Below are 26,637 nucleotides of genomic sequence, written 5' to 3' on the forward strand. Positions count from 1 at the left end.
GGGCGGGACACAGGCAGAGAAGGAAGGCCGACGGGAGCTCAGCTGATCTGCCTGCTCCGGAGATGTAAGTTGAATAGCGAAGAGATGGGCCAGCGGCGGCAACTCGGGAGGGGGAGGGGCCAGCGGCGACCTCGGGGGGAGGGGGCAGCGCCGACCCAATAGCCCGTTTTAACGGGCTCAACAGCTAGTTTATATAGAACAGGAGTACTGTTTGTTGTTAATGTTTGGAAGAACTAGACAGTGGTCATTTATCGAATGGAGAAGACAAATGGGGGAATAAGGGGTGGTCAAGGTTACCAAATAATGGGAGAGACCGGACCGATGAGCCTTAAAAGCAAGTGTAAGCAATTTGTGTATTATTCGTACCTCAACTGGGAGCCAATGAAACTTCTTAAACAATGGGGACACATGATGAAATTTTTTTGAATGACAAATCAGTTTAATGTCTGTGTTTTGAATGGACCTTAAGTTTTTTCAAATTGGCATGTGAATATCTTAACTAGTTAATATTACAGTAGTCAAGCCTGGTGACTAATAAAGAAAGAAGAGTGAAATGTGTACTAATCAAAAAAGTGACAGACTGAGCGTAGTTGTCTAAGAATGGGAAAATTAGGTTCTTACCGTGATAATTTTCTTTCCTTTAGTCATAACAGATGCAGCCATTACAGATGGGTTGTGTCCATCAACCAGCAGAGGGAGATAGAGAGCACACTTTTTTCAGTGCCTCATACCAGCTTGCTCCACTGCCTCTCTTCAGTATTTGAAGCTTCCAAAGCAGTATGGCAAACCGCAATGGGAATAACATGAGCTTTCCTCACAGCGAACGATGGCCCTACAACAAAGGGCATTAACTCAGAATGGAGATTGGCATTGGTGCTTGTCGCCATTAGATCGATCACGGGCTTGCCCCACTTGGCACATATCTGCAGAAACACTTCATCTGCAAGTTCCCACTCCGCTGGATCGATCTGATACCTGCTTAGATAATCGGCTTGCACGTTGCTCTGACCTGCAATGTGAGCTGCCGACAGAAACTGTAGATGCAGCTTGGCCCAGTGGCAAATTTGTTCGGCCTGCGCGGCTAGAGCTCTGCACTGAGTGCCGCCTTGTCGATTTATGTAGGCCACTGCTGTCGTGTTGTCCGACATCACTCTGTCAGCCAATCCTTCCAGGGTCACTTGAAAGGCCAGAAGCGCCTGAAACACCGCTTTCAACTCTAGGCGGTTGATGGACCACTCCGACTCCTCGGGTGTCCATAGACCCTGGGCATGCTTCCCCTTGCAATGTGCGCCCCAGCCTTTCAGACTGGCATCTGTCACCACTAGGCACCAATCGGGGAGCGCCAGCGGCATTCCTCGCCGCAGCATGCTGTCTGAGAGCCACCACTCCATGCTGAGTCGGGCCGCAGGGAGCCAAGAGAGTCTGCATTGGTAATCCTGAGATACTGGAGACCATCTTTGGAGTAGAGCATACTGTAGAGGTCTCAGGTGCGTTCTCGCCCAGGGCACCAGTTCCATAGTGGCCGTCATCGATCCAAGCAGCTGGACAATGTCCCAAGCTCGTGGGCGGGGCATCCTTAGGAGCAGACGGACCTGATTCTGAAGCTTGCACCACCTTTGCTCGGGTAGGTACACATACCCCAAGGCTGTGTTGAACCTGGCCCCCAAATATTCTAGAGACTGTGAGGGGGTCAGGTGACTTTTGGCCGAATTGACGACCCAGCCCAGAGATTGAAGTACTGAGACCACTCTGGCTATTACATGCTGACTCTCTGCAGCAGAGTTTGCTAAAATGAGCCAGTCGTCCAGGTACGGGTGAACCCGAATACCCTCTCGCCTTAGAAAGGCAGCTACTACCACCATAACCTTCGAAAAGGTGCGGGGAGCTGTGGCGAGGCCAAAAGGCAAGGCCCGGAACTGGAAATGCTTTCCCATCACCGCAAACCTCAGAAACTTCTGGTGCGGGGGCCAAATTGGAATGTGCAAGTAAGCTTCTTTCAGGTCCAGAGACGTGAGAAACTCTCCTGGCTGTACCACCGCAATGACGGAGCGCAGGGTTTCCATGTGAAAATGCCGCACTTTCAGGGACTTGTTTAATTCTTTTAAGCCCAGAATAGGGCGAAAAGACCCTCCTTTTCGCGGCACCACAAAGTAGATGGAGTAGCGGCCACAGCCGTGTTCGGCGGGAGGTACCGGGGACACGGCCCCTATCTGAATCAGACCTTGTAAAGTCTCCTCTACCGCCGCCCGTTTGGCGGCAGAACCGCATTGGGACTCCACAAACACGTCTCTTACAGGGGCGTCGAATTCTATTCTGTAACCGTCTCTGATCAGGTCCAAGACCCACTGATCTGAGGAAATGTTGGCCCACTCCTCGGCACAGAGGGAAAGACGTCCTCCGATGACAGAACTCGAGGAGAGGGCCGGCGCACCATCATTGAGAGGGTCGCCCCTGAACTCCAGGCCTTGAGCCAGTGGCTGTGGAACGTTTGTCCGAGCGAAAGGAGTTCCTCTGCTGAAAACAGGCACGAGAAGTGAACCCAGAAGACCGCCCCGGGCGGTACCTTCAAGTTTCACGGAAGCAAGGTCTGTAAGAGGAGTGGACCGCTGCACCCTTAGAGGAAGGCCGAGGCCTATCTTCGGGCAAGCGCTGGGGTTTAGCCTCACCCAGGCCCTTCACAATTTTCTCCAAATCCTCACCAAACAGGAGAAGGCCTTGAAAGGGCAACTTTACCAACCTTTGCTTAGAGGCCATGTCCACCGCCCAATGCCGTAGCCAAAGAAGACGGCGAGCCGCCACTGCTACTGCCATGTGTTTAGCCGAAGCTCTGACAATATCATAAAGGGCGTCAGCAAGAAAGGACAAGGCCGACTCCATCCGCGGAGCCACATCTGAAAAGGGCTCCGCTCCATCACCGGGCTGTTCCACTGCCTGTTGCAACCAAGCCAGGCAGGCTCTAGCAGAATAACTGCATGCAGACGCCCGAATAGTGAGACTTGCAATTTCAAATGACCGTTTAAGTGCTGATTCCAGTCTACGGTCTTGAATATCCTTCAGGGCAACACCTCCTTCAACAGGGAGGGTAGTTCTCTTTGTCACTAGGGCTGTGACTAGGGCATCCACTTTAGGCATAGCAAAGCAAGCCATATGCTCCTCACTCAGAGGGTATAATTGCCCCATAGCCATGGAACTTTCAAAGGTCCCTCGGGGTCAGCCCATTGAGCCGAAATAAGCTCTTGGATGGAGTCATGCAAAGGAAAGGCTCGAGCAGGCTTTTTGGTACTAGCCATCCTAGGATTCACAGAGGAGGCTGTGCCACTGGCAGGGTCCTCAATAGAGAGAGCCTGCAGGGCATCAGAAATAAGCGCTGGCAGCTCATCACGATGGAAAATCCTCACCGCGGAGGGATCGTCCAGATCCTGAGTCACTTCTGCACCAGACTCTGACTCCTCAGACCATGAAGGCCTGCCAGAGTCCTCTGAATCCTCGCAGCCCGACCACGGGGGGGGGGGGGGGGGGGGGGGGGGGGGGGGGGAATGGAGGTGCAGCACCCTCTGAAGGGGAATGAGCCCTTCTGCGCTTCATATTCTGCCAATTATCAGGGAATAACGCCTCAGAGGGCATACCCAGGCTAGAATCCACCGGGGGGGCATTAGAAGAGGCCCATGCCGGGCTTTGTGGGAGAGCTCTTTTAAGCATGTATGCTTTATGCATTAATAAGACAAAATCAGGGGAGAAACACTCACCCTGGGCACCCGGATCTCTGCCGGGGCTAGTAGCTCCCATATCAGCCTCACTCCGAGGCCTCCCCCCGGGCTCAGGACTCTCCGTCTCAGCGGAGGTCGCGCCATGTGGTAAATTCAAAATGGCGCCCGCTGCCAGCTCAGACCGCGAAGAATCATCGCTCGCCATGCTCGGGCCGGCTCTAACGTCTGTACAGCACAATTTACAGAGCCCCGCTGCTGATCTGCGCTTGCCACACTTGGAACAGCGCTTTACTGTCTCCGCAGCCATCGCCAAAAACGGCGGTAAAATTCAAAATCGCCCCGATCGCGGGCCCACCCCGGAGGAGTCAGAAAACACTCTTACCTCACTGGACCGAGTATCACAGCTCCGGTCCCACAGAAAAAGGCAAGGAAAAACCTTTGTTCCTTTTTTTTTTTTTTTAACGCTGTGAGGAAAGCAGAAGTAAATAGAACTCCGGAGGCTCAGGTGAGTGGGAAAGGCAGGGAAAGGGCGAACCTATGTGCCTGCATCCACTGTTGGTGGGGAAGGACAGGGAAAGCTAAGCAATGTGTCCACATCCACGGAGGTATGGGTAAGGCAGGGAAAGGGCGAACCTATGTGCCTTTAAAGTGAAGCTGCTATAGCCTCCAACACCCCTGCTAACAACTGGCAAAAGCACAGGAGCAACCTCCAGGCAGATTTTAGATGGAGCTCGAAGCAGCTGCAGCCACTCTGCTAGGGGAGATAGAGAATACTGAAGAGAGGCAGTGGAGCAAGCTGGTATGAGGCACTGAAAAAAAGTGTGCTCTCTATCTCCCTCTGCTGGTTGATGGACACAACCCATCTGTAATGGCTGCATCTGCTTGATGACAAGGAAAAGAAAGCTGGTTTTACACAAATTTGAAACCTGATGGAAAAAGGTGAGGTGGGAATCTAGAATGACTCCTATGTACCAGAAGGAGTTAACCGGCTCAATTGGAGTTCCAAAAAGGTTCAGAATAATAAGGGAAATAGAAGGATCATCTCTATTATTATTATTAGCATTTGTATAGCGCTACCAGACACACGCAGCGCTGAACACCTGATACAAAGACACAGTCCCTGCCCAAAAGAGCTTACCATCTAAATAATACAGACAGACAAGTCAGTTACAGGTGAGGGAAGTAATGGGTGAGAAGGGAGGAAGGCACAAGGGGAGGGCAATTGTGGCTAGGAGCCAAAAGCAGTAGTGAAAAGGTGGGTTTTCAGCATTGATTTGAAAACAGGTAGAGATGGAGCTAGACGTATAGGTCCAGGAAGTCTATTCCAGGCATAAGGTGCCGCGAGAGAAAAGGAGCAAAGCCTGGAGTTAGCAGTGGAGGCGATCTCTAAACCAACAGGCAACAGTTTTCTGTTTGTTCAGAACTCATTTGTGATTGAAAAGCCAGTTTGATACTAGATCTAAGCAATGTTGTACAGTACGGTTAAATGGCAAATTTTCTCAGTGGAGAAGGGTGAATAGTAGAGTGCTGCAGGGATCTGTACTAGGACTGGTGCTATTTAACAAATTTATAAATGATCTGGAAATCAGAACGACGAGTAAGGTGATTAAATTTGCAAACTATTCAAGTTTGTTAAAACACAAGCGAACTGTGAAAAATTGCAGGAAGACCTTAGGAACTTGTAGGACTGGGCATCAAATGGCAGATTAAACTTAATGTGGACAAATGCAAAGTGACGCACATTAGGAAGAATAATCCGAAACATAGTTACCTGATGTTTGGGTCCACCTTGGGAGTTAGCACCCAAGAAAAAGATATAGGTGTCATTGAGGCTCATTTTCAAAGCACTTAGACTTACAGTTCCATAGGTTACTATGGAACTTTGTAAGTCTAAGTGCTTTGAAAATACACCTCATTGTAGACAATACGCTGAAATCTTCTGACCAGTGTGCGATGGCACTGGCTAAAAAGGCAAATAGTATGCTAGGAATTATTAGGAAAGAGATGTTAAATAAGACCAAGAATATTATAATGCCTCTATATCGCTCCATGGTGCGACCTCACCTTGAGTATTGCATTCAACTCTGGTCGCCATATCTCTGAAAAGATATAGCAGAATTAGAAAAGGTTCAAAGAAGAGTGACCAAAATGATAAAGGGGATGGAAGTCCTCTAATATAAGGAAAGTCTAAAGAGTTTAGGGCTCTTGAGCTTGGACTGCAGAAGGGAGATATGACCAAGGTCTACAAAATCCTGAGTGGTGTTGAACAAGCAGAAGTGAATCAATTTTTTACTCTTTCAAAAAGTACAAAGAATAGGAGACACTCAATGAAATTACATGGAAATACTTTTAAAACAAATAGGAGGAAATAATTTTTCACTAAAAAAATAGTTAAGCTCTAGAACTGTTTGCCAGAGGATATGGTAACAACGGTTAGCGTATATAGGTTTAAAAAAGGTTTGGACAAGTTCCTGGAGGAAAAGTCCATAGTCTGCTATTTAGATAGACATGGGGAAGCCACTGCTTATCCTTGGATTGGTAGCATGGAATGTTGCTATTTGGGTTTCTGCCAGGTACTTGTGACTTGGATTGGCCACTGTTGGAAACAGGATACTGGACTAGACGGACCATTGGTCTGACCAAGTATGGCTATTCTTATGTTCTTAAGAGAATTTTAACAAATATAGATTTGATAATGGACCTTCATATATCAAAGCACAAATTCTTTGCACATCAAGGTTTTGTTTTTTTTAACCATTGTTCATTGTACATCTCTAATATAATCACTGCTTAAAAGCAGACGGCCTTTGGAGCAAGCAGATAGAAGTTTAAGCAAAGTCCTTGCTCATGCCTGACTGTCCCTATTGTGCTTTGCTTTCTTTAATTTTTTTTGGTCACATATTGTGACTTGGATTTATATATTTTTGATAAAAAAATTTTTATTTGAAAGAACTTCTTGATAGAGGGTTGGGGGTTTCTCATTAAGATTTTTCACACTTGTTTGGATAAAAATTTTTTTTTGTATATAATGCATTAAAATAATAAATTGAAGGGTTTCAATGTAAGGAGTATTGATGATGTATAGAGCGGTATAGTGAGCCGTTGTTGCGGCTAGTCTCACTAAAACGTGGCTCGGCTGAGTAATCAGCCTATACTGCATTCTCCTTTTGGTTTTCCCTTCTTTTTCAATATATTATTGAATTTTGAGGGTGGAATTCCTTTCCGAGTATTCCCTATTCCTATATAGTGATTGACTACATATTTAAGTATTAACTTAAGTGTGGTGGCAGCACTGGCCTCGGCACTTTCAATCCTTTCCCCTAACATCATAACCCCGATCAAATTCTCCACAACAAGCCCCACCATCAACACAATTGAACCCCCTACCCCAAAAAACCAGGAACCTCCTGGTCTCCTTCCAACACTAATACATTCTCTGATTCCTTCCATCCCCACCAACTCCCTTGTCCCTTCTGAGAACTCGCTCCTAAGGACATTATTGGTGGTTCAGGGGTCCCTGGTGGCAGCAGTCACCCTCCACTGGTGCCAGGGTCAACACCATCATCAAAAATGAAATTGCTGATCCTAAATGGTAGTCTTGTATACTTCTAGAGAGCATCCTTTTATAGGACTACAGCTATGGGTCATCAGTGCTATTTTGGATTATGGTCACCCTGCTCTGTACCTTTTCTAATTCAACTATATCTATTTTGAGATGTTGTGACAGAATTGTACATAATACTTGAGGTGCAATTGTACCATAGAGCAATATAGAGGCATTATGATATTCTCCGTTTTATTCTCCATTCTTTCCCTAATAATTCCTAACATTCTATTTCCTTTTGTGGCTGTTGCTGCACATTGAGCAGAGGATTTCAACGTATCAACAAAAACACCTAAATTTCCTGAGTGATGACTCCCAATGTGGAGCCTTGCATCATGCATTACTTTGTACTTGATCACATGAAATTTCATCTGCCATTTGGATGTCCATTCTCCCAGTCTCATAAGGTCTTCTTGCAATTTTTCACAATTCTCTTGAATTGAAACAACTTTGAATAACTTTGCATCATCAGCAAATTTGATCACCTCATGCATTATTCCTGTTTCCAGGTCATTTATGAATATATCAAAAAGCAGCAGTCCCATTTAACCATACTCTCTATCTTTTAACCAGTTCTCAATCCACAATAGGTCACTGCCTCCTATCCCCTGACGCTAATTTCCATGAGATACTTTGTCAAATGTTTTCTGAAAATCAACATATAGGATAGCAACCAGCTCACTTTTATCCACACTTTCAAAAAAATGTACCAGATTAGTGAGGCAAAAACTTTCCTTGGCTAAATCAATGTTGGCCAGGTTCTTTTGCTTCAGCTATAGCAAGTTAACTAAAATTATGTCAATTATACTGTAACTTTGAAAGATAGAAAAAATTGTTTACCCAATTCTGCAATCCACCCTGAAAGCATTTTGACAAATGTTGCCAAGACATTGCCTCCATTCAGTGACGCAGCCACAGCCAAGTACTTGCCATCAAAATAAGGAAAATAGGCAAGTGCAGAGTGACAATCTGGGGTCTCTGGTGGTTCAAATTCCGAGGGCATGGAGAACGTCAGTTGGGCAGATGTGCTGATGTTGAGGACTAAAATGAAAAAATGGTTATGAAGTCATGCCCTACAGCGGTGAAGAACTGAAGCAGCAAGACAACTGGTCACTTCATTGACCACTAGTATTAGAAATGTGCATTCGTTTGACAAGGCATTTCTCAGGTCACTGCATGTCATTTTCAAATGGCAACAAGAAAAACACTAAACTTGTTTTTTTCATGTGTTATTAGTCAGCACTCTTTTCCAACAGCGTGCTCATCCGCAATGGTTAGGCATCCATGCACTATCAGGAAAGAGTACACCCTTTTTGCAAAACGTGCACACTTTTGACGACATTGCTTCCATAACAAACAAACAAAAAAATGCTAACACTCCTGAAAGAACCACCCAAACATTCCCATAAATGACACAGAAAATGACATAAAGCTAAGTTTCTTAATTGTAGCAGGTGTTCTCCAAGGACAGCAGGCATATATTCTCACATATGGGCGATGTCATCCACGGAGCCCGGTGAAGACATTGCCAAGTGCACTGTCACTTTAAATCTTTGAGGGAGTGCCCCCACTGCGCATGTGCGGGTGCCTCCTTGCCTAATGCTCGAGAACGGGACCAGTAGTACAGTACTAAATCTAAGAAGACAGCTCCAAGGGGAGGTAGGAGATTTGTGAGAATATATGCCTGCTGTCATCGGAACTACAGGTGTAACTTAGCTTTCTCCAAGGACAACCAGGCATAATATTCTCACATATGGGACTCACTAGCTACCAGGCTCACGACATAAATGAATTCTGCAACTTAATTGATAGTAAGCCTGGTGGAAAAAAAAGGGCTGGAGGGTGGAGTTGACTTTTAAGTAGTAAAAAGATTCAGTAGGACTGCTTGTCCAAACTGGCTATCACGCCTAGAATGCTGCTCCAGACAGTAATGAGCAGTGAAGGTGTGGATAGAAGACATGTAGCCACCTTGCAAATTTCTTCAATGGAAGCAGAGCAGAAATGGGCTAATGAAGCCGCGATGGCTCTTACATTTTGAGCGGTGACCCAGCCATGAAGGGTCAGCCCAGCCTGAGTATACATGTAGGAGACACAGTCAGCCAGCCAAGCAGATATAGTACGTTTGGTGAAAGGTATCCCTAATCTATTAGGATCAAAGGATATAAAAAAACTGGGAGGCCTTCCTATGAGGTTTTGCATGCTCTAGATAATACGCTAGAGCATACTTGCAGCATAAGGTATGCAGTGCTGCTTCTCCAGGATTACAGTGTGGCTTAGGAAAGAAGATAGGTAGTATAATGGACTGACCGAGATGGAACTCAGATACCACTTTAGGAAGGAATTTGGGGTGGGTTTAGAGGTCAACCCTCTCATGGTAGAACTTGGTGTAAGGGCTTGAAGTATGCTGACCCTTCTGTCAGAATTAAGAGCTATTAAGAACACTACCTTATATATGAGGAACTTTAGAAACAGGAATGAAGTGGTTCAGATGGAGGTTTCTTGAGAGCTGTTAAGATTATATTGAAATTCCATGCCACCGGAAGTGGTTTGATAGATTCGTGAAACCTCCTAACTATTAAGGGATAAGCAGAAACTGGCTTATTATCAACTTTAGCATGGCACTGATAGCATTCAAGTGTACTCTGACTGAACTAGTTTTAAGGCCAGAATCTAAAAGATGGAGGAAGTACTCCATAAGGGAAGGCAAAGAGCTTGTAGCAAGATTGAGAAAATCTTTTCCACTTTAAAATGATAACATTTTCACGTGGAAGGTTTCCTAGAAGCTAAAAGTATTGTAGAGACTATGTGAGGAAGGTTTAAGGAACGTAAGCCTATGTCATCAGGAACCAAGGCATCAGGGCTAGAGAGTGAGGGCCTGGATGGAAGAGAGACTCCTCGTTCTGTGTGATTAGGGTTGGAAAAGGATCTAACTTCAGTGGTTCACTGGACGATAACTCTAGAAGAAGGAACCAGATTTGATGTGGCAAGTAGGGAGCTATTAGAATCATGGTCCCTTGGTCTTGATGCAGTTGAGAAGAGTTTTCCCAGAGTTATTGGGGGAAAAACGTATAGGAGGTCTGTTCCCCAGTGGAGCAAGAAGACATCTGGGGCTATACGATTAGGAGCATATATTCTAGAACAAAAGCAAAGCGATCTATCACTGGGGTCCTCCACGGCTGGAAGTTTCGACGAAGTACAGAAGTGATGAAGGACCAATCGTTAGGCTGAAGGACTCTGCTCAATTTGTCTGTTTTTACCAGATACTGCTGGTTTTAGACTTTCTGCACTGCCGGCTAGCTAAGGTGGTCATTATGTTCAGATACTGCTGGTTTTAGACATTCTGTTTGCTGGCTAGCTCTTAGAGTGATGTTTCGACAAGCTAATCAAGTCCATATATGTATGGCTTGTTGACAGAGGCGGTAAGAAACTGTTCCCCCATTGTAACCTGGTTGTCTGTGTGAATAAGTATTACTTGATCGAGAATGTGGTCTTGAAAAGTTTTCAGAGAATTCCAGATTGCCCACAATTCAAGGAGATTGATATGATATTGCTTCTGCCGTGGGGACCAAGAACCTTGTGTATGGAGACCGTCAAGAGGAGTGTCTCAACCTAATATGGAAGCATCTGTGGTTAGAATCATATGATGTGGAGGGGGCTGGAACAGAAGACCCCGGATTAGATTCTGGGACACCACTGTAGAGAACGATATAACTGTGGAGAGACTCAAATTTGAGCAAAGAGGAATCCTGTGGCTTGGGATCACTGAGAGGAGAGTGTCCACTGAGGAAGTCAGAAGTGGAGATGAGCCAATGGCATTACATGTACTTTTGAAGCCATGTGACCGACTAGGTGGAGCATTTGATGAGCAAATAGTTGAGTTGATTTGAACATCTGAGTGGCAGGAGTCGGTACACTCTTGGTTAAGGAAGGAAGGCTCAGCCCTGAGTAGCGTCCAGGAGACCTCTGATGAACTCTAAGTTCTGATCTGGTTGAAGATGTGGATTTGTGCAATTGATCACAAACCTGAGGCATTCTAGGACCTTTATAGCAGATAGAATGGAGTTGTGTGATGACTCATGGGAGTCTGCCTTGATTAACCAGTCGTCCAGATAGGGGAAGACATGGATGCCCCATCTGCGAAGTGTTGCAGCTACCACTATCAGACACTTTTGTGAAGATTCGAGGAGCCAAAGTCAAGCCAAAATTGCAGAGCTACACAGCGGAAGCGGAGGAAATTTCTGTGTACAGGGAGAATAGGTATGTGTGTGTATGCCTCCTTGAGATCTAGAGAGCAAAACCAATCGTTGAGTTATATCATGGGAAGTAGTGACCCCAGGGTTACCATGCAAAATTTTTCTTTCAGTAGTAAGCTGTTTAAGTCTCACAGATCAAGAATTGGATGTACTCCCTCTGTCTTTTTGTTATAAGGAAATATCTTGAATAGAACCCTCAACTCTAGGCCGGCGGCGGAACTGGTTCTATTGCATTCTGCCATAAGAGGGCCGAGAGCTCTACTCAAAGTTGTTTTATTTAGATGGAGTTGAAATGAGACTCTTGGTGGATTGTTGGAAGGTCTTATTTGCCAACGCAGAGAATAGCCGTGTTGAATGGTGTGTGGCACCCAATGGTCGGAGGTAATGAGAGGTCACCTCTGCTGAAAGAGAATGAGCCTCCCCAGACTGGTAGGTCGTTTGGCACAGCTAACTGTATGGTGGCAATGCTCTCTAGGAAGGAGTCAAACATAAAGCTGTTTAGACAGAGTATCTTGGATTTTTGACCCCACTGCTGCGTTGGACATGAGCGGTGGTAGTGGTGGAAGAGGAGGAGAAGAAGAACATTGTGGCCTGGATAGAGTCTTAGGTCAGCCACTTCCTCGACTTTGTCCCCAAACAAGTTTTCTTCATGACAAGGGAATTCTGCTAGATATTCTCGGACAGCAGATTCGAGGTCGGAGACCTTAAGCCAAGAGAGATGTTGCACTGCCACTGCTGAAGGCGGAAATGAGTGAATAGACAAACGCATGAAAAGCTTGCCTTGCCAAATATTTATGAAAGTCAATAAGTTTCTTGTGAAGCTTATGAATTCCTCAGCTTTCTCAGGTAAGGAATTCCACAAAAGATAAAATCTCTAATACAAAGTAAATTGTGGCATAAAATTGATAATCCAAGATGCGATTGGTTAGCATTGAAAACTGAAAAGATTTTCTGCCAAGAGTAACATTCTAGTTTCTCTTCATGGAGGAGCAGAGGCATAATATCTTGCACTGTGAACATGTTTTAGGGAATGATGGGGTAGCTGTGTTTTTTCAAACCCAGTGGATTTTTGTATCCTATACACTGTATCAATTTTCTTTGGGGCTACCTGAACTGTCAATGGAGTCTCCGAGTTTGAGTAGAGCATTTTTCATAATTGTATAAGTGGAACAGTGATTTCATCCCTAGGAGAAGAGTCATAATCGAGAACCTCAAACAGTTCTGAACAAGGTTCTTCTTCCGTTTCTAATTTGAAAGGTATAGCCATCTTACGGACAAAGCCAAGAAAGTATACACTTTCTGGAGGAGATCTGTGTCTTTCAGATGGTGGAGAAGGATCAGATGGAATGCCAGAGGACTCCTCAGCTGATAGATCCTGATTTGTCTCCCAAGAGAGGTCAGAGTCTGACTCTTCAAAGTACGGTTCATGGGAAGTATGTGAAGGAGAGTGTTGACTAGAGTGTTAGCTTCGTGTCGAGGTGCGTCATGCGAGTCTCTGAAACTGGAGAAAGTTCTTCTGCCGATGTTGACACATGCGTCAGCCAGGTTCATGCCGCCCTGGATGGTCGACGCTAAGCTAACGAGCAGGACCTTTCCTGTGACTGTCTCTCTGATTTAGTGACAGGTTGGGCTGAGGCTGGCTCAAGCACACTATCAGCCTGTACAAACTGTAAATGCAGTGGCCCTGAAAGTTCTTCCTTGAGCAAAGTCCAGACTTCCTCGAGTTGGCGTCTGTACTAGCTGAGAAAGTGGTGTGGATGTAGCCTGAGTTATAGCCTATGCAGATGTAGGACACCTGGAAGACTTCGAAGGCTCTAAATGAGAAATAAATTGGAGAAAAGGAGGGTGGTCACTGTGGCATGGATATTTCCTGTGCATCGAGGATGTCTATGCAGGGGAGATATGGACAGAGTGCCTAAACGGAGAATTATGGCGACATTTCTAGGCTTTTTATGCTGTAAGTCCCTCAATGGATGCAGCACCGATGATGAGGTCGTACAGTCCTTACGCATATGTAGTACCAAGTCCAATGTTGGAACTTTTCGATATTGCATTGGTGCACCCAACCTCGATGCCGACGCAGGTTCTGAATCAAATACCAAATCCCTGCCATGCTTGATGCAGATACAGAACCAAAAGGTTTTTCACGTTGGAATCTGACGGCTTTAAGGGTCCTCACTTGCATCCACAGAGGTTACACTCTGGAACCAAGAAATGCACATAAGCACCGCCATACTGGGAAAAGACCAATGGTCCATCAAGCCCAGCATCCTGTCTCCGACAGCGGCCAATCCAGGCTTCAAGAACCTGGCAACCCCCCCCCCCCCCCCCCCCCCCCCAAAAAAAAAAAAAAAAAAATTTTTTTTAATTTTTAATAATGTTCAATGGACTTTTCCCTCAGGAATCTGTCCAAACCCCCTTTAAACTCCGTAAGGCCAGCTGCTGTCACTACATTTTCCGGCAACGAGTTCCAGAGTCCAACTACACGCTGAGTAAAGAAATACTTTCTCCTGTTTGTTTTAAATCTACCATATTCTAGCTTCATCTTGTGTCCCCTGGTTCTATTGTTGTTTGAAAGTGTAAACAAATGCTTCACATCTGTCCGCTGTACTCCGCTCATCAATTATGGGGGTCTGTGCCTGAAATAGTCCTATTGCATCAAGTACACTTCTTAAAGCCACTCTGCACCCTCGTTGACATGTTTAGGTGTATTGTCAAAGCACTTAGACTTACAAAGTTCCATAGTAGCCTATGGAACTTTGTAAGTCTAAGTGCTTTGAAAATGAGCCCCATGGAGGGAAAAACAGCTGACGTTAGGTCAAAAGGCTCTATGACTCGGGAAACTCGAGTAGTCGTGTATCTGAAAATGATTTATTCTTCCTGGGTAAAAGAAGGGCTCAGTGGCCACAAAAGACCGAAAATTGAAAAACAAAAAATAACAGGAAAAAAATGTATAATTTGGATAACACAGAAAAAATGAATAATAAGCGAAAATGTCCTGAAAAAGGGAAGGCACCAAAAAGGCAATAATTTGACGCACTGAGGAAAGATTTTAAAAAGTAACCTCTCTGCTCTGCTTCTTGCTGGCCTCCCACTTAGTCACCTCTCCCCTCTCCAGTCGGTTCAAAACTCTGCTGCCCGTCTCCTCTTCCGCCAGGGTCGCTTTACTCATACTACCCCTCTCCTCAAGTCACTTCACTGGCTCCCTATCCGTTTTCGCATCCTGTTCAAACTTCTTCTACTGACCTATAAATGTACTCACTCTGCTGCTCCCCAGTATCTCTCCACACTCGTCCTCCCATGCACCCCTTCCCATGCACTCCGTTCCATGGATAAATCCTTCTTATCTGTTCCCTTCTCCACTACTGCCAACTCCAGACTTCGCTCCTTCTGTCTCGCTGCACCTTATACCTGGAATAGACTTCCTGAGCCCCTACGTCTTGCCCCATCCTTGACCATCTTTAAATCTAGATTGAAAGCCCACCTCTTTAACATTTGTATCCACTCGCCCCACCTATCCTCCTCGCCTCTTTCCTCTACACATTAATTGATTTGCTTGCTTTATTTTTTGTCTATTAGATTGTAAGCTCTTCAAGCAGGGACTGTCTTTCTTCTATGTTTGTGCAGCGCTGCGTACGCTTTGTAGCGCTATAGAAATGCTAAATAGTAGTAGTAGTAGTAGTAGAAAACAATAGACTGCTGGTCCCGCACTCAATTGTTGGGCGGGGAGGCACCCGTGCATGCGTGGTGGGGGCACTGCCTCAAAGATTGGCAGTGTCCACACCGGGCTCCATGGATGATGTCACCCACATATGAGAATATTAAGCCTGCTTGTCCTCGAACAAAAAGTTTCAGAGTGCACATGTGAAGTGGCCTGGTGGTCCCTGCACAACCATCACGGATTTCAATGAAATTTTCTGTGAACATTCATATATGTCCCCAATGAACATTGGTAAAGGTTTACGTTCGCCGATGCAATACTTGCTGAGATATAGTAATCTGTTTGACCCCATACTGCAGCCTTCTATGGTCTGACTCTGAGATTTCGGCAACTTTGAGACACTGTCAGGCTTATTTTTGAAAGAGACGCCCATATTTTGACCAAATCTGGAGATGGGCGCCTTTCTCTCATGGGCGCCCACATCGGTATAATCGAAAGCCGATTTTGGGCGCCTCCAACTGCAGTCTGTCGCGGGAATGGACAAAGTTGACGGGAGCGTGTCGGAGATGTGGTGAAGGTGGGACTGGGGCGTGTTTTTATCGGCCGAGGAGAGATGGGTGCGCTCGGCCGATAATGGAAAAAAAAAATGCGCCAGAAGCGAGAATTTGGGTCACTTTTTCTGAACCCTTTTTTTTCACGAACAAGTCCCCAAAAAGTGCCCCAACTGCCCAGATGACCACCAGAGGGAATCGAGGATGACCTCCCCTGACTCCCCCAGTGTTCAACTAACCCCCTCCCACCAAAAAAAAAAAACTTTAAAAACTTTTCCAGCCTGTATGCCAGCCTCAAATGTCATACCCAGCTCCATCACAGCAGTATGCAGGTCCCTGGAGCAGTTGTTAGTGGGTGCAGTGGACTTCAGGCAGGTAGACACAGGCCCACCCCACCCCCCCACCTGTTACACTTGTGCTGGTAAATGGGAGCCCTCCAAACTGCCCCCAAAACCCACTGTACCCACATCTAGGTGCCCCCCCTTCAGCCATAAGTGCTATGGTAATGGTGTAGAGTTCTGGGGAGTGGGTTTTGGAGGGGATTTGGGGGGCTCAGCACCCAAGGGAAGGGAGCTATGGACTTGGGAGGTATTTTCATTTTTGTTTTAATTGTTACAAGTGCCCCTAGGGTGCCCGGTTGGTGTCCTGGCATGTGAGGGGGACCAGTGCACTACGAATCCTGGCCCCTCCCATGACCAAATGCCTTGGATTTGTTCGTTTTTTAGCTGGGCGCCTTCAGTTTCCATTATTGCTGAAAACTGATACCGCCCAGCTCAAATCCGTCCAAATCCGATGCAATTGCCCGTCACCAACCGTATTATCGAAACAAAAGATGGACACCCATCTTTTTTGAAAATACGGTCTGGCCCGCCCCTTCGCAGACCCGTCCTCGGAGGCGCCCATGGAGATGGGCGTTTGCGTTCGATTATGCCCCTCTGTATCTCCGGCAATATTTTGTTGAGAGAAACAAAACTTGGCCATCTTGTACAACTTTTTGCGCTCTATTAAACAAAATAATAAAACAATTTTCATGAGTGATTTCCATGAAGAAAATTTGGAGCAAACTTGGTCTGAAAAATTTGCGGCACGAAAAAATTGTAAAGTTTGGCTTTTTATATCTCTGGAATTAAAGGTGTGATAAACTTGAAACTTTGCACACAACAACTTATCAACACAAGGTTTTCGAATATAAAATTGCATTCCCCTGATATTTTAGTTCACGAGTGTAAAGTTGATGATTTTTGCAAAAACGCCAAAAATAGGGTATTTTTAGTCCACGTTTACAAAAAAAGACCTTCTGGAAACTCTTTTTAATCATTTTCATTAGAAAGAGCATGTTTCAAACCCCTTAAAAAAGTAGGGTTGGTTTTTCATCGCTGGCATATAAGGCCCTAGAAATAGGGACAAAGTTGAGGACGTTGCTATCGCAACGTCATATACTTCAACATGCATTTTTCTATATTGTGTCGTTTTCTTTCCATTTCTGCTGAAGTTTAAAGTGTATAATTCATTTTTTGTATGCTATATGAATCTGTTAGTCTACTAGCGGTGCTTCTACACTAATAACATTGGTTAAATATTCTGTAAGTACTTTACTGATGCCACACATTAGCATGTTTCAGCTATAGGATTCTGTACTGTGCAGGTGTAGTTGTATGTTTCTGTCATAACATAAGACTCTTTATAACTTCTCTTTTTCAGATACGCATTAATTTAATACACTTCATATTATTAAATAATTATTGCAATTTTGCTTAATATGCAAAAAATGAATGTCAAAGAGTCAACTGACAATCCCATTTTGCCCATTTGCGTTGTTGGAAAAAAATTGTCATCAACTTGCCACCATTATTCATTTTATTCTAAAGAAACTGGCCTGCATTATGTGCACAGCTTGTCCGCCAATGAAAAAATGCTCATTACTCGGCAATCCAAGTTCACAGACGACGACCAAATCTGCCTGCATCACAAAGCGATGTATTTGATAAAGTACGAAATGAAGCAAACGTCATGCTGCAACCAATTTGACAAACAAAATCACATAGTTAAACATGGACTGTTGAAAGTCGATCTAGCCATGTCCGATGATTTCAAAAAATTGAAAACAAATGTGAAGCCGGGCTAAAAAATGTGTTCCAAGTGTAAAGCCAAATATGTTTCTATGGTCGAAAGCAAGGCAGAGTCATCATCATCAGAAAATTACGATATGGCCATTTCAGACACTGTTCATCAAAGTTTGACTGATTTGGGGACTTCTCCATTAAAAATTTGGAGGTCGGCCAGTAGGGATAAAACTGGATATGTGAAACAAAAAATTGAACTCGTGCAGAAAGTGGTAGCAGAAAAAATAATTGTAGCCACTGCAGTATCAGCCGAAGATATTGGACAAACTAGCAAGTCGGCTGCTAAGGAATGCCTGTCATGCCAAGATTACACTGACCTAATCGAAGATGTGAAAATGAAAATGAAAATATCCAATAGATCCATGAAAATTCAATTATTGACTTTGGCCCCAAAGAGTTGGTCAATACTAGTGACAGCAAAAACGTTTAGCGTTTCAGAACGTATGGTTAAAACAGTGAGAAAATTAAAGCAAGAGAGAGGCATTTGTGCACTACCGGATGCAAAAGTTGGCAAACTGCTACCAAAGGCAATCGCCGACAAAGTTCGAGATTTCTACGAGGATGATCAATAGAAATCAAACAAAATAAAACATGGAAAAGAAAATAAGATGATACCTTTTTTATTGGACATAACTTAATACATTTCTTGATTAGCTTTCGAAGGTTGCCCTTCTTCGTCAGATCGGAAATAAGCAAATGTGTTAGTTGATAGTATATATAAGTGAAGCATCAAAGCATTTCAATGACAGTCTAGCAAGGTGGGGGTGGGTAGAAGGTATGCATGGGTACACTGCACCAGTGATTTCACTGTAAGAATCCTGAAGGGTAACTTTAAAACAATACAGGAATGTAAGACTTTTGAAGTCAGAATGATTGAATATTTTGACACCCAACAGACAGGACTTAACAAGGATCTTGGGTTTCTAGCTCATTATAAACCACAAAGTTGTATTTCTCTGTTTATCACTCTCCTCTCACCTACCCACACCCATCCTGTTAGACTACCAATGAAATGAAATGCTTTGATGTACCCATGCATACCTCCTACCCACCCCACCTTGCTAGACTGTCATTGAAATGCTTTGATGCTTCACTTATATATACTATCAATTAACACATTTGCTTATTTCCGATCTGATGAAGAAGGGCAACCTTTGAAAGCTAATCAAGAAATGTATTAAGTTATGTCCAATAAAAAAGGTATCATCTTATTTTCTTGTCCATGTTTTATTTTGTTTGATTTCTATTGATAACCTTTAAGAGTGACTAACACGGCTACCACACCTCTCTACTTACGAGGATGATAAATTTAGCAGGATGTGCCCTGGTAAAAAAGATTTTGATTCTGTTCGGCTTGATGGCATCAAGGTTCAAAAACAAAAGTGGTTGCTACTGTGCAATCTGAAAGAACTGTATGTTGCATATCGAAACAAATATGGTGCTGAAATTGGTTTTTCCAAATTCTGTGAGCTCAGACCAAAGTGGTGTGTTACTGTCGGTGCCTCAGGCACACATTCCATCTGTGTCTGCACCATCCATCAGAATGTTAAGATTACGCTACAACCCCTCCAAAGGGACACCACCTTGTAAGGGTAGAGGGGCTTCCGTGTTTCAATGACTCAGAGGGCTATGCTGAAGGGTTACCCATTTCAGACAGGCCTCTGAGGAGAAACCAGACAAAGAGTGTCCCAAACTGGAGGATCCAAGATGGCGTTGAGGGAGGACGTACGTTAGTTGAGTTCCCGTTTTACACCAGAATACCTGAAGAAGTAGGCGCGCTCCCCAGAGAATGGGGAAGAGAAAAGGCAAAGCCATGGTGTTGTCCTCCTCGAACACGGCTGGGGTTCCCACCACTTCTCAGCCTACTTTGGAGAGATTCGGGGTCATAATGTCGGGGATATCGGTTCCTGCTTCGGGGAACAGCAAGGCTTTATCGCCGAATCTCAGTGGAGAGGGGAGTGACTTTGAGTCCCCCTGCTGGCATGACCCCTCCAAGACCCGGAAACAGTAACGCTTCGTTATGGAGGTCGACAGTGGAAACGCCCGAAGTGGGTTAGGATTTTCACGCGACCTGAGGAGGTCCTGGCGCAGCATCGACTCCAGAAAATAATCCAACTGGGGGATTGGAGAGTGAGCTCTTCCCCCAGAAGATATCTGGAGCGGTTTCTGTGGAGAAATTGGATCTGGTGAAGCCAATAATGTCACAATGGACGTACTATGGGAAGTGCTGCAGAGTGTGAATAACTCTTTTCTTCAGATGTTTAAAATTTTTCAGGAATAAACATGTGAGTTAAAGAATTTATATTAATACTTAACTTACAAAGTGTAAGTCCAAGATATAAACGGAAATGGTTTCTGTACGAAAATCAGTTAATTTGGTAATGGACAGCCATGTTTCTTGTAAAAATTGGAATTTCTGGAGAACCAATTAAGGAAAAATAACTTGAGAATGATAAATTTTCCTATAACATCCTATATATCAGCTACTGAACTGTTGAAGAAATATTTCTCTGATATTTTGCAAATACCTTTTGATAGCCACTCTCTGGTGTCTAAAGTGATTTATATTTCCCTTAAAATTTTCTTTATCAGAGAAAAGAGATGTGAACTTAACTGATATTTTGGAAAATTCAGAAATTACAGATAGAGTTAAATTATTAGTGACTTTCGCCTTTGATTTAGATAGGAACAATGTTTTGAAATTGTATTTCCAACAGATGGCTGATAGTTTTTTGGGTTCAAAGATGAATATATTTCCTGACATATCAAGAGAATCGCAGACTAGGAGGCGTGAATTCTTGGCTTTTAAGCCAGGAATCATTGCCCTAGGTGGGACCTTCCTAGTGCGATTCCCTTGTAAGCATCTTATTTCCTTATTACTTATTTTTTGAACCTAAGAAATTACAAGAGTTTGTGGAGGTGAAAGAACAGATGAAGAACCCTCTGCAGCAACTTCCTTTAGTTACCACTGTATCGGCTGCAATTACCGATTAACCTTCCTCCCTCAGAAAATGTGAATTGTAAGATTAACAATTTTGAGTTTTTCTTATTTTCTTTGAGATTGTTTTCCTGATCTTGGATCTCCCAATTGTGGACAATTATATAATATATATTGATGAGAGAAAATGTTTTCTTTTTCCTTTATATTAATTTCTGTTTTTCCTTACATTTATGTGATAAATGTGAATGTAATTAAGTAAAATGATAAATAAATAAAGATTATGCTACAAGGTGCCAACATTAAAGAAGACTACAAGATGCTCATGGGAAAGGCAGTTTGCGATCTGGACGCCAAAGATTGTATGTTGCAGCGATGCCAAAACTGTCCTGGTGAAGAGGCAGTGATAGCATATTTGGAAGAAATATTTGAGGACTGGGACTCAGAAGAATCAATAGAATTCAAACAATGGGTTCATACTGACCGTGAAACGCTCGAAACACATGTTCTCACTGTTATGATTCTGCCAGTTTGGCAGGGGGAGAGGGGGGACGTCTCTTCTAATTGGCTGCCAGGGTTTGTGCTGACGTTAGTGGGTAGTACTTAAGCCTGCATGTTGCTACCTACTCTGCTTTGGCGTAGCATCTGTGTGTGACTGAAGCCTGTCAGTACGGTGTTCAGTGTGCTGACTTTTGATTCTGTGTGTTCCTTTGCTAAGACTCTTTTCCCTTTTCCTTTGTGTATAGAGCTGGGTGCAGGGTTTGCGTGTGTGTGTGCAATCAGCTCACCTGCTTCCAGCTGGGCTTCCCTTTGCTGCTTGCAGTTCTCGGTGGGAAGCCAGCTGCTTGTTTGTCAGTGGGGGTTGGGTTTTGTTCAGCCTCTGATTCAGCTAGGCTGCTTGTCTGAGAGCGTTCTCTCCGGTTGATTGTTTACTTAGGATTTCTCTTGGATTTCTCTTCCCCGTGTGCCGGTCAGCTGGCTCAGTGAGTTTTACCCTTTGTGTACTGTGTGTTTTGTGTCCCTGCTTCTGACTAGGTGTTTGTTCAGTAGGGCAGTGCTTCCCCTCGTCGGGAGCACAGCAAGCTTAACCCTTTGTATACTGTGTCTCTGCCTCTATCTTCAGTGGGTTTGAGGCAAGGGCTTTTCTGCCTCCCTTTTGTGTCTGGTACCTCTAGTCGCTGGCTGGGGCTCTCTCTCCCTTTTTGGTTTGCTGCCCCTATCTCTGGCTTTTGTGGCCTTTAGGATTTCTTTTCCCTTCTGTCCTGGGGAGGGCCTGGCTGCGGTGTCTTGGGAGGTAGCCTGGTCCTCTGGTGACCCTCCCCTTGTCCTCCGGTGGTTCCAGGGCTTGCTGTATTAGTTCCCCTGTCCTGCGCTAGTCCCCTGGGAGGGCTCTGGTTTTTTGTTACTCCCTCTGCCCTATTGCTGGTGTTTAGGCACGTGACTGGCATCTTGGGGTCCCGGGGGGGGGGGGGGGGCTCTGGGTTCTTTCACCCCTCCCTGTGTGTGTCTGGGTTCCAGTTCGGCCGTGAGGCCCACACGAGTGGCTCTGCGCACCTGGGTTCCAGTTCGGCCACGAGGCCCGCCTGTATGCCTATTTCCCTTTCTTCCTGAGGTACTGCGGGGAGGGGTAGCTTAGGGGTAATTGTGTAGCTGGGGTGTGTGGTGGTGGGTTGGTCTCCCCTTGGCCTGGGTCGGCGCTCTGCTGGCCTAGGCCAGGGCCCAAGGGCTCACGACCAACCCAACGGATTACACTCACTGTTGACAACTTTATTGAAAAACTCGCTAGCAAAATTTGGAAACTGACTGGCCACCACTTCATTTCAAAACATCAAAGCGAATATTTGAAGTCATTAAAAGCTGGCCTAAAAGAAACCAAACTTATCATACTGATGGATTTTGCGCAGAATTACTCATTTGTTGTCCAAGACACTGCTCAAGGCTTTCACTGGGAGAATTCACAATGCACAGTGCATCCATTCGTCGCTTATTATATCAATAAAGATGGCGTGCTGCAAATTGTCAACTGCTGCATAATTTCTGATCATATGCAACATTATACGGTTTCCGTGCACATGTTCATTCGGAAGTTGATTGAGTTTTTGACGAATAAAACGAAGATTACAAGAATATACTACTTTAGTGATGGTTCAGCAGCACAATACAAAAATTACAAAAATTTCGTCAATCTGTGCAATCACAAGAATGATTTTGAAATTGAGTCCGAATGGAACTTTTTTGGCACGAGTCATGGCAAGTCACCATGTGATGGAGTTGGTGGCACGACTAAACGTGTGGCTGCTCGAGCCAGCTCCAGCGACCATTAACCGACCAAATACTGACGCCAATAGATCTGTTTAACTTTTGTGACAAAAACATTCATGGAATTAAATATATGTATGTTTTGACTAAAGAAATCCAAGAAAACAGGATGCTGCAAGAAGAAAGATGGAAAGCTAGCTGCACAAGAGATCATTACCAGTTTGTGCCAGTTGATTTGAATTCGATTTCTGTCAGCAAAGTTTCAAATGACATGATTAACTTTGTGGGCAAAATTTCCGATATCGTCGATCCTAATTTAAAATTGGCCAAACTATTGCCTGGTTGTTACGTTGCCTGCATTTATGACAATAAGTGGTAGGCAGGCAACGTTGTAGAAATTTCCATCAAACAAAATGATGCATTGGTAACATTTATGCATCCACCAGGCCCGGCTCATTCATTTTATTGGCCTGAAAGAAAAGATGTTTGTGGGTTCCAGCACAACATCTTATTTGTGTGCTTTCAGCGCCATCAGTTATGTCGTCAGGCCGCCAGTATCAATTCCCAGAAGTGACACTAAAGAAAGTGGCTCATAAATTCAATAATAAATAAGCAATCGTTGGAATTTGGCAGTTCATACAAACATTACGGACTTCGGCTTGGGAACCATTTAAGATACCCACTTTAGGCTTAGGAACCCAGGATAAGCTGCCCAATCGTCGGCTTGGGAACCGAACAGATACCCACACAAGGCTTTGGAACCTTGATGAAGAAACCAAACTAGAGGCTTGGGATCCTCATCCAAGGAACCCACCCGTGGCTGGTATTGAAACAGCTATCAGGCGTGACCCCTATGGCGATGGGGTTACTGGTACAAGTTCCTGAACTGGTAGTGACAATGTCACCATGGATCAACGCAATTTAGGTACTAATAATGTCTGTATAAAACAAAAATAATAGAATGTATGTGATGTTGCGATAGCAGCGTGCGATAGCAACGTCCTCAACTTTGTCCCTATTTCTAGGGCCTTATATGCCAGCGATGAAAAACCAACCCTACTTTTTTAAGGGGTTTGAAACATGCTCTAATGAAAATGATTAAAAAGAGTTTCCAGAAGGTCTTTTTTTGTAAAAGTGGGCTAAAAATACCCTATTTTTGGCGTTTTTGCAAAAATCATCAACTTTACACTCAATTTGTGAACTAATGGAAAATATTAGGAGAATGAAATTTTATATTCGAAAACCTTGTGTTGATAAGTTGTTGTGTGCAAAGTTTCACGTTTATAACACCTTTAATTCCAGAGATATAAAAAGCCAAACTTTACAATTTTTTCGTGCCGCAAATTTTTCGGGCCAAGTTTGCTCCAAGTTTTCTTCATGGAAATCGCTCATAAAGATTTTTTTATTATTTTATTTAATAGAGCGCAAAAGTTTGTACAAGATGGCCAAGTTTTGTTTCTCTCAACAAAATATTGCCGGACATACAGTGTCTCAAAGTTGCCGAAATCTCGGACTCATACCATAGAAAGCTGCAGTATGGGGTCAAACAGATTACTATATCTCAGCAAGTATTGCATCGGTGAACGTAAAACTTTACCAATGTTCATTGGGGACATGTATGAATGTTCACAGAAAATTTCATCGAAATCCGTGATGGTCGAGCAGGGCACTTCTCTGAAATCAGACCACTTGACATGGAATGACCCCATACTAGGTCAGACCAATGGTCCATCTAGCCCAGTATCCTGTTTCCAAACAGTGGCAAAGCCAGGTAACAAGTACGTGGCAGAAACCTATATAGTGGCAACATTCCATGTTACAAATCCTAGGGCAAGCAGTAGCTTCCCCACTTCTGGCTCAATAGCAGACTATGGACTTTACCTCCAGAAACCTGTCCAAACCTTTTTAACCCCAGATATACTAACTGCTGTTACTACATCCTACGGCATACTGGGCTGTATGCTTGTGCACCCAACTGGGGGGGGGGGGGGGGGGCTGAGCCACAATTGGGGGGGGGGGGGGGCCTGAGCCCTGAGGGTCCACGCCTCTGCTTGGAAACCAACCAGGAGGAAGAAAGACATTTACAAAATGTGTCAACCATTCTAACAATTCAGAAGAAGGGTCTTTAAACAGAAAAGAAGGCATTTTATCTAATAGACAATTCAAACAAGGTAACCGATTTACATAAGGAATCAAATCTCCTACCAAAACAACACTAAAAGTAGTCCAAAGCCCATCAGTTGGAGTAAAGGAAGAATCAGCACTACAATGGTCCTCATAACCCCTTATTGATATAATGTCAAAAGAATGAGAAATCGTGTTCACTTTAGTAGCAAAATAAGTGGCTAAAGACTCAGCAGAAGGTTGAACTATATTTGATGAAAGAGGTACTGTCAAATTATAATGCAATAGTCCAAACAGATTTTTAAGATTAGGCCTTTCTAAACCTACCAAAGTTGAATAATAAGTTAATCTTCATAAATCTATCTTATATTGTTTTAATTGTATTTTCCAATTCAGTCTAGCAAAATCATCTGCAGTTTTTTGCCAGCACCTCTCTAGCTGCACTAATAATTCTGCTGTAAACCAAGGAGACCTCACCTTCCTGTTCAATCTTACTTCTCTCAGAAGCTACATCACCGAAAACTTTCAAAGTTGAAAATTTTCAATTAGAAAATAAAACATCAGGATCCTTCACTGACTTATCCAGTAATGGAACTACTGACGACTAATACTGAATCTTACCATTTTCCTCTTCCAATTTTTGTTTTCCTAAAAAAAGACGGTTGCAATCGGGACGAGAAAAAATTCAATGTAAATGTACAACGGTAATGATCAGACCAGATTAAAGGTTCCCAATTACTAAAAGTTATTATAAAAGAATCATTAGCAGTTGCTAAATCTAACACATGACCTTTCTTGTGAGTAGGAATAGTTATTTGAACTTTAAAATGCAATTGATCCATAACTGATAAAAAAAATTCCCGACAGAACTATCATTACAGTTGTGTAAATGTAAATTTAAGTCTCCCAACACCACAACTTAATGAGTTATTCATATGAGGTCTCACCAGAGTCATTACAAGGGCATCATCACCTCCTTTTCCCTACTGGCCATTCTCTCCCTATGCAAATATGCATCCTTCTAGCTTTTGCCATCGCCTTGTCTACCTGTTTGGCCACCTTAAGATCATCACATACGATCACACCTAAGTGTTGTATAGTGCAGTGGTTCTCAACCCAGCCCTTGGGGCACACTCAGCCAGTGGAGTTTTCAGGAAATCCACAATGCATATGTATGAGACAGATTGGCAGGCACTTCCTCTTTTGTTTGTAAATCTCTCTCATGCATATTCATTGTGGATATCCTGAAAACCTGACTGATTGAGTATGCCCCGAGGACTGGGTTGAGACACACTGGCTTAGTAAATGTGCGACAGTGTCAGTGTATTTATCTCTGGGACACTGTCATACCGGGGTACAAAGTATATCGTAGTGATAGGGTGGACCAGACTGGTGGAGGGGTAGCATTGTATATTAA

The 26,637-nt window shown here is 44.0% G+C and overlaps 1 protein-coding gene across 1 annotated transcript in view; it reads right to left on the reverse strand.

The window, feature by feature from the left end:
* Positions 1 to 26,637, reverse strand: part of SHPK (sedoheptulokinase) — a 99,482-nt gene that overhangs the window by 26,060 nt on the left and 46,785 nt on the right. The window contains exon 6 of the mRNA XM_030199524.1: positions 8,152 to 8,352. Coding sequence (XP_030055384.1) covers positions 8,152 to 8,352 — 201 coding nt within the window. The remainder of the gene's footprint in view (positions 1 to 8,151; positions 8,353 to 26,637) is intronic.

This window comes from Microcaecilia unicolor, chromosome 4 (genome assembly GCF_901765095.1).
Source record: "Microcaecilia unicolor chromosome 4, aMicUni1.1, whole genome shotgun sequence".
In the NCBI taxonomy this organism is placed as follows: domain Eukaryota; kingdom Metazoa; phylum Chordata; class Amphibia; order Gymnophiona; family Siphonopidae; genus Microcaecilia; species Microcaecilia unicolor.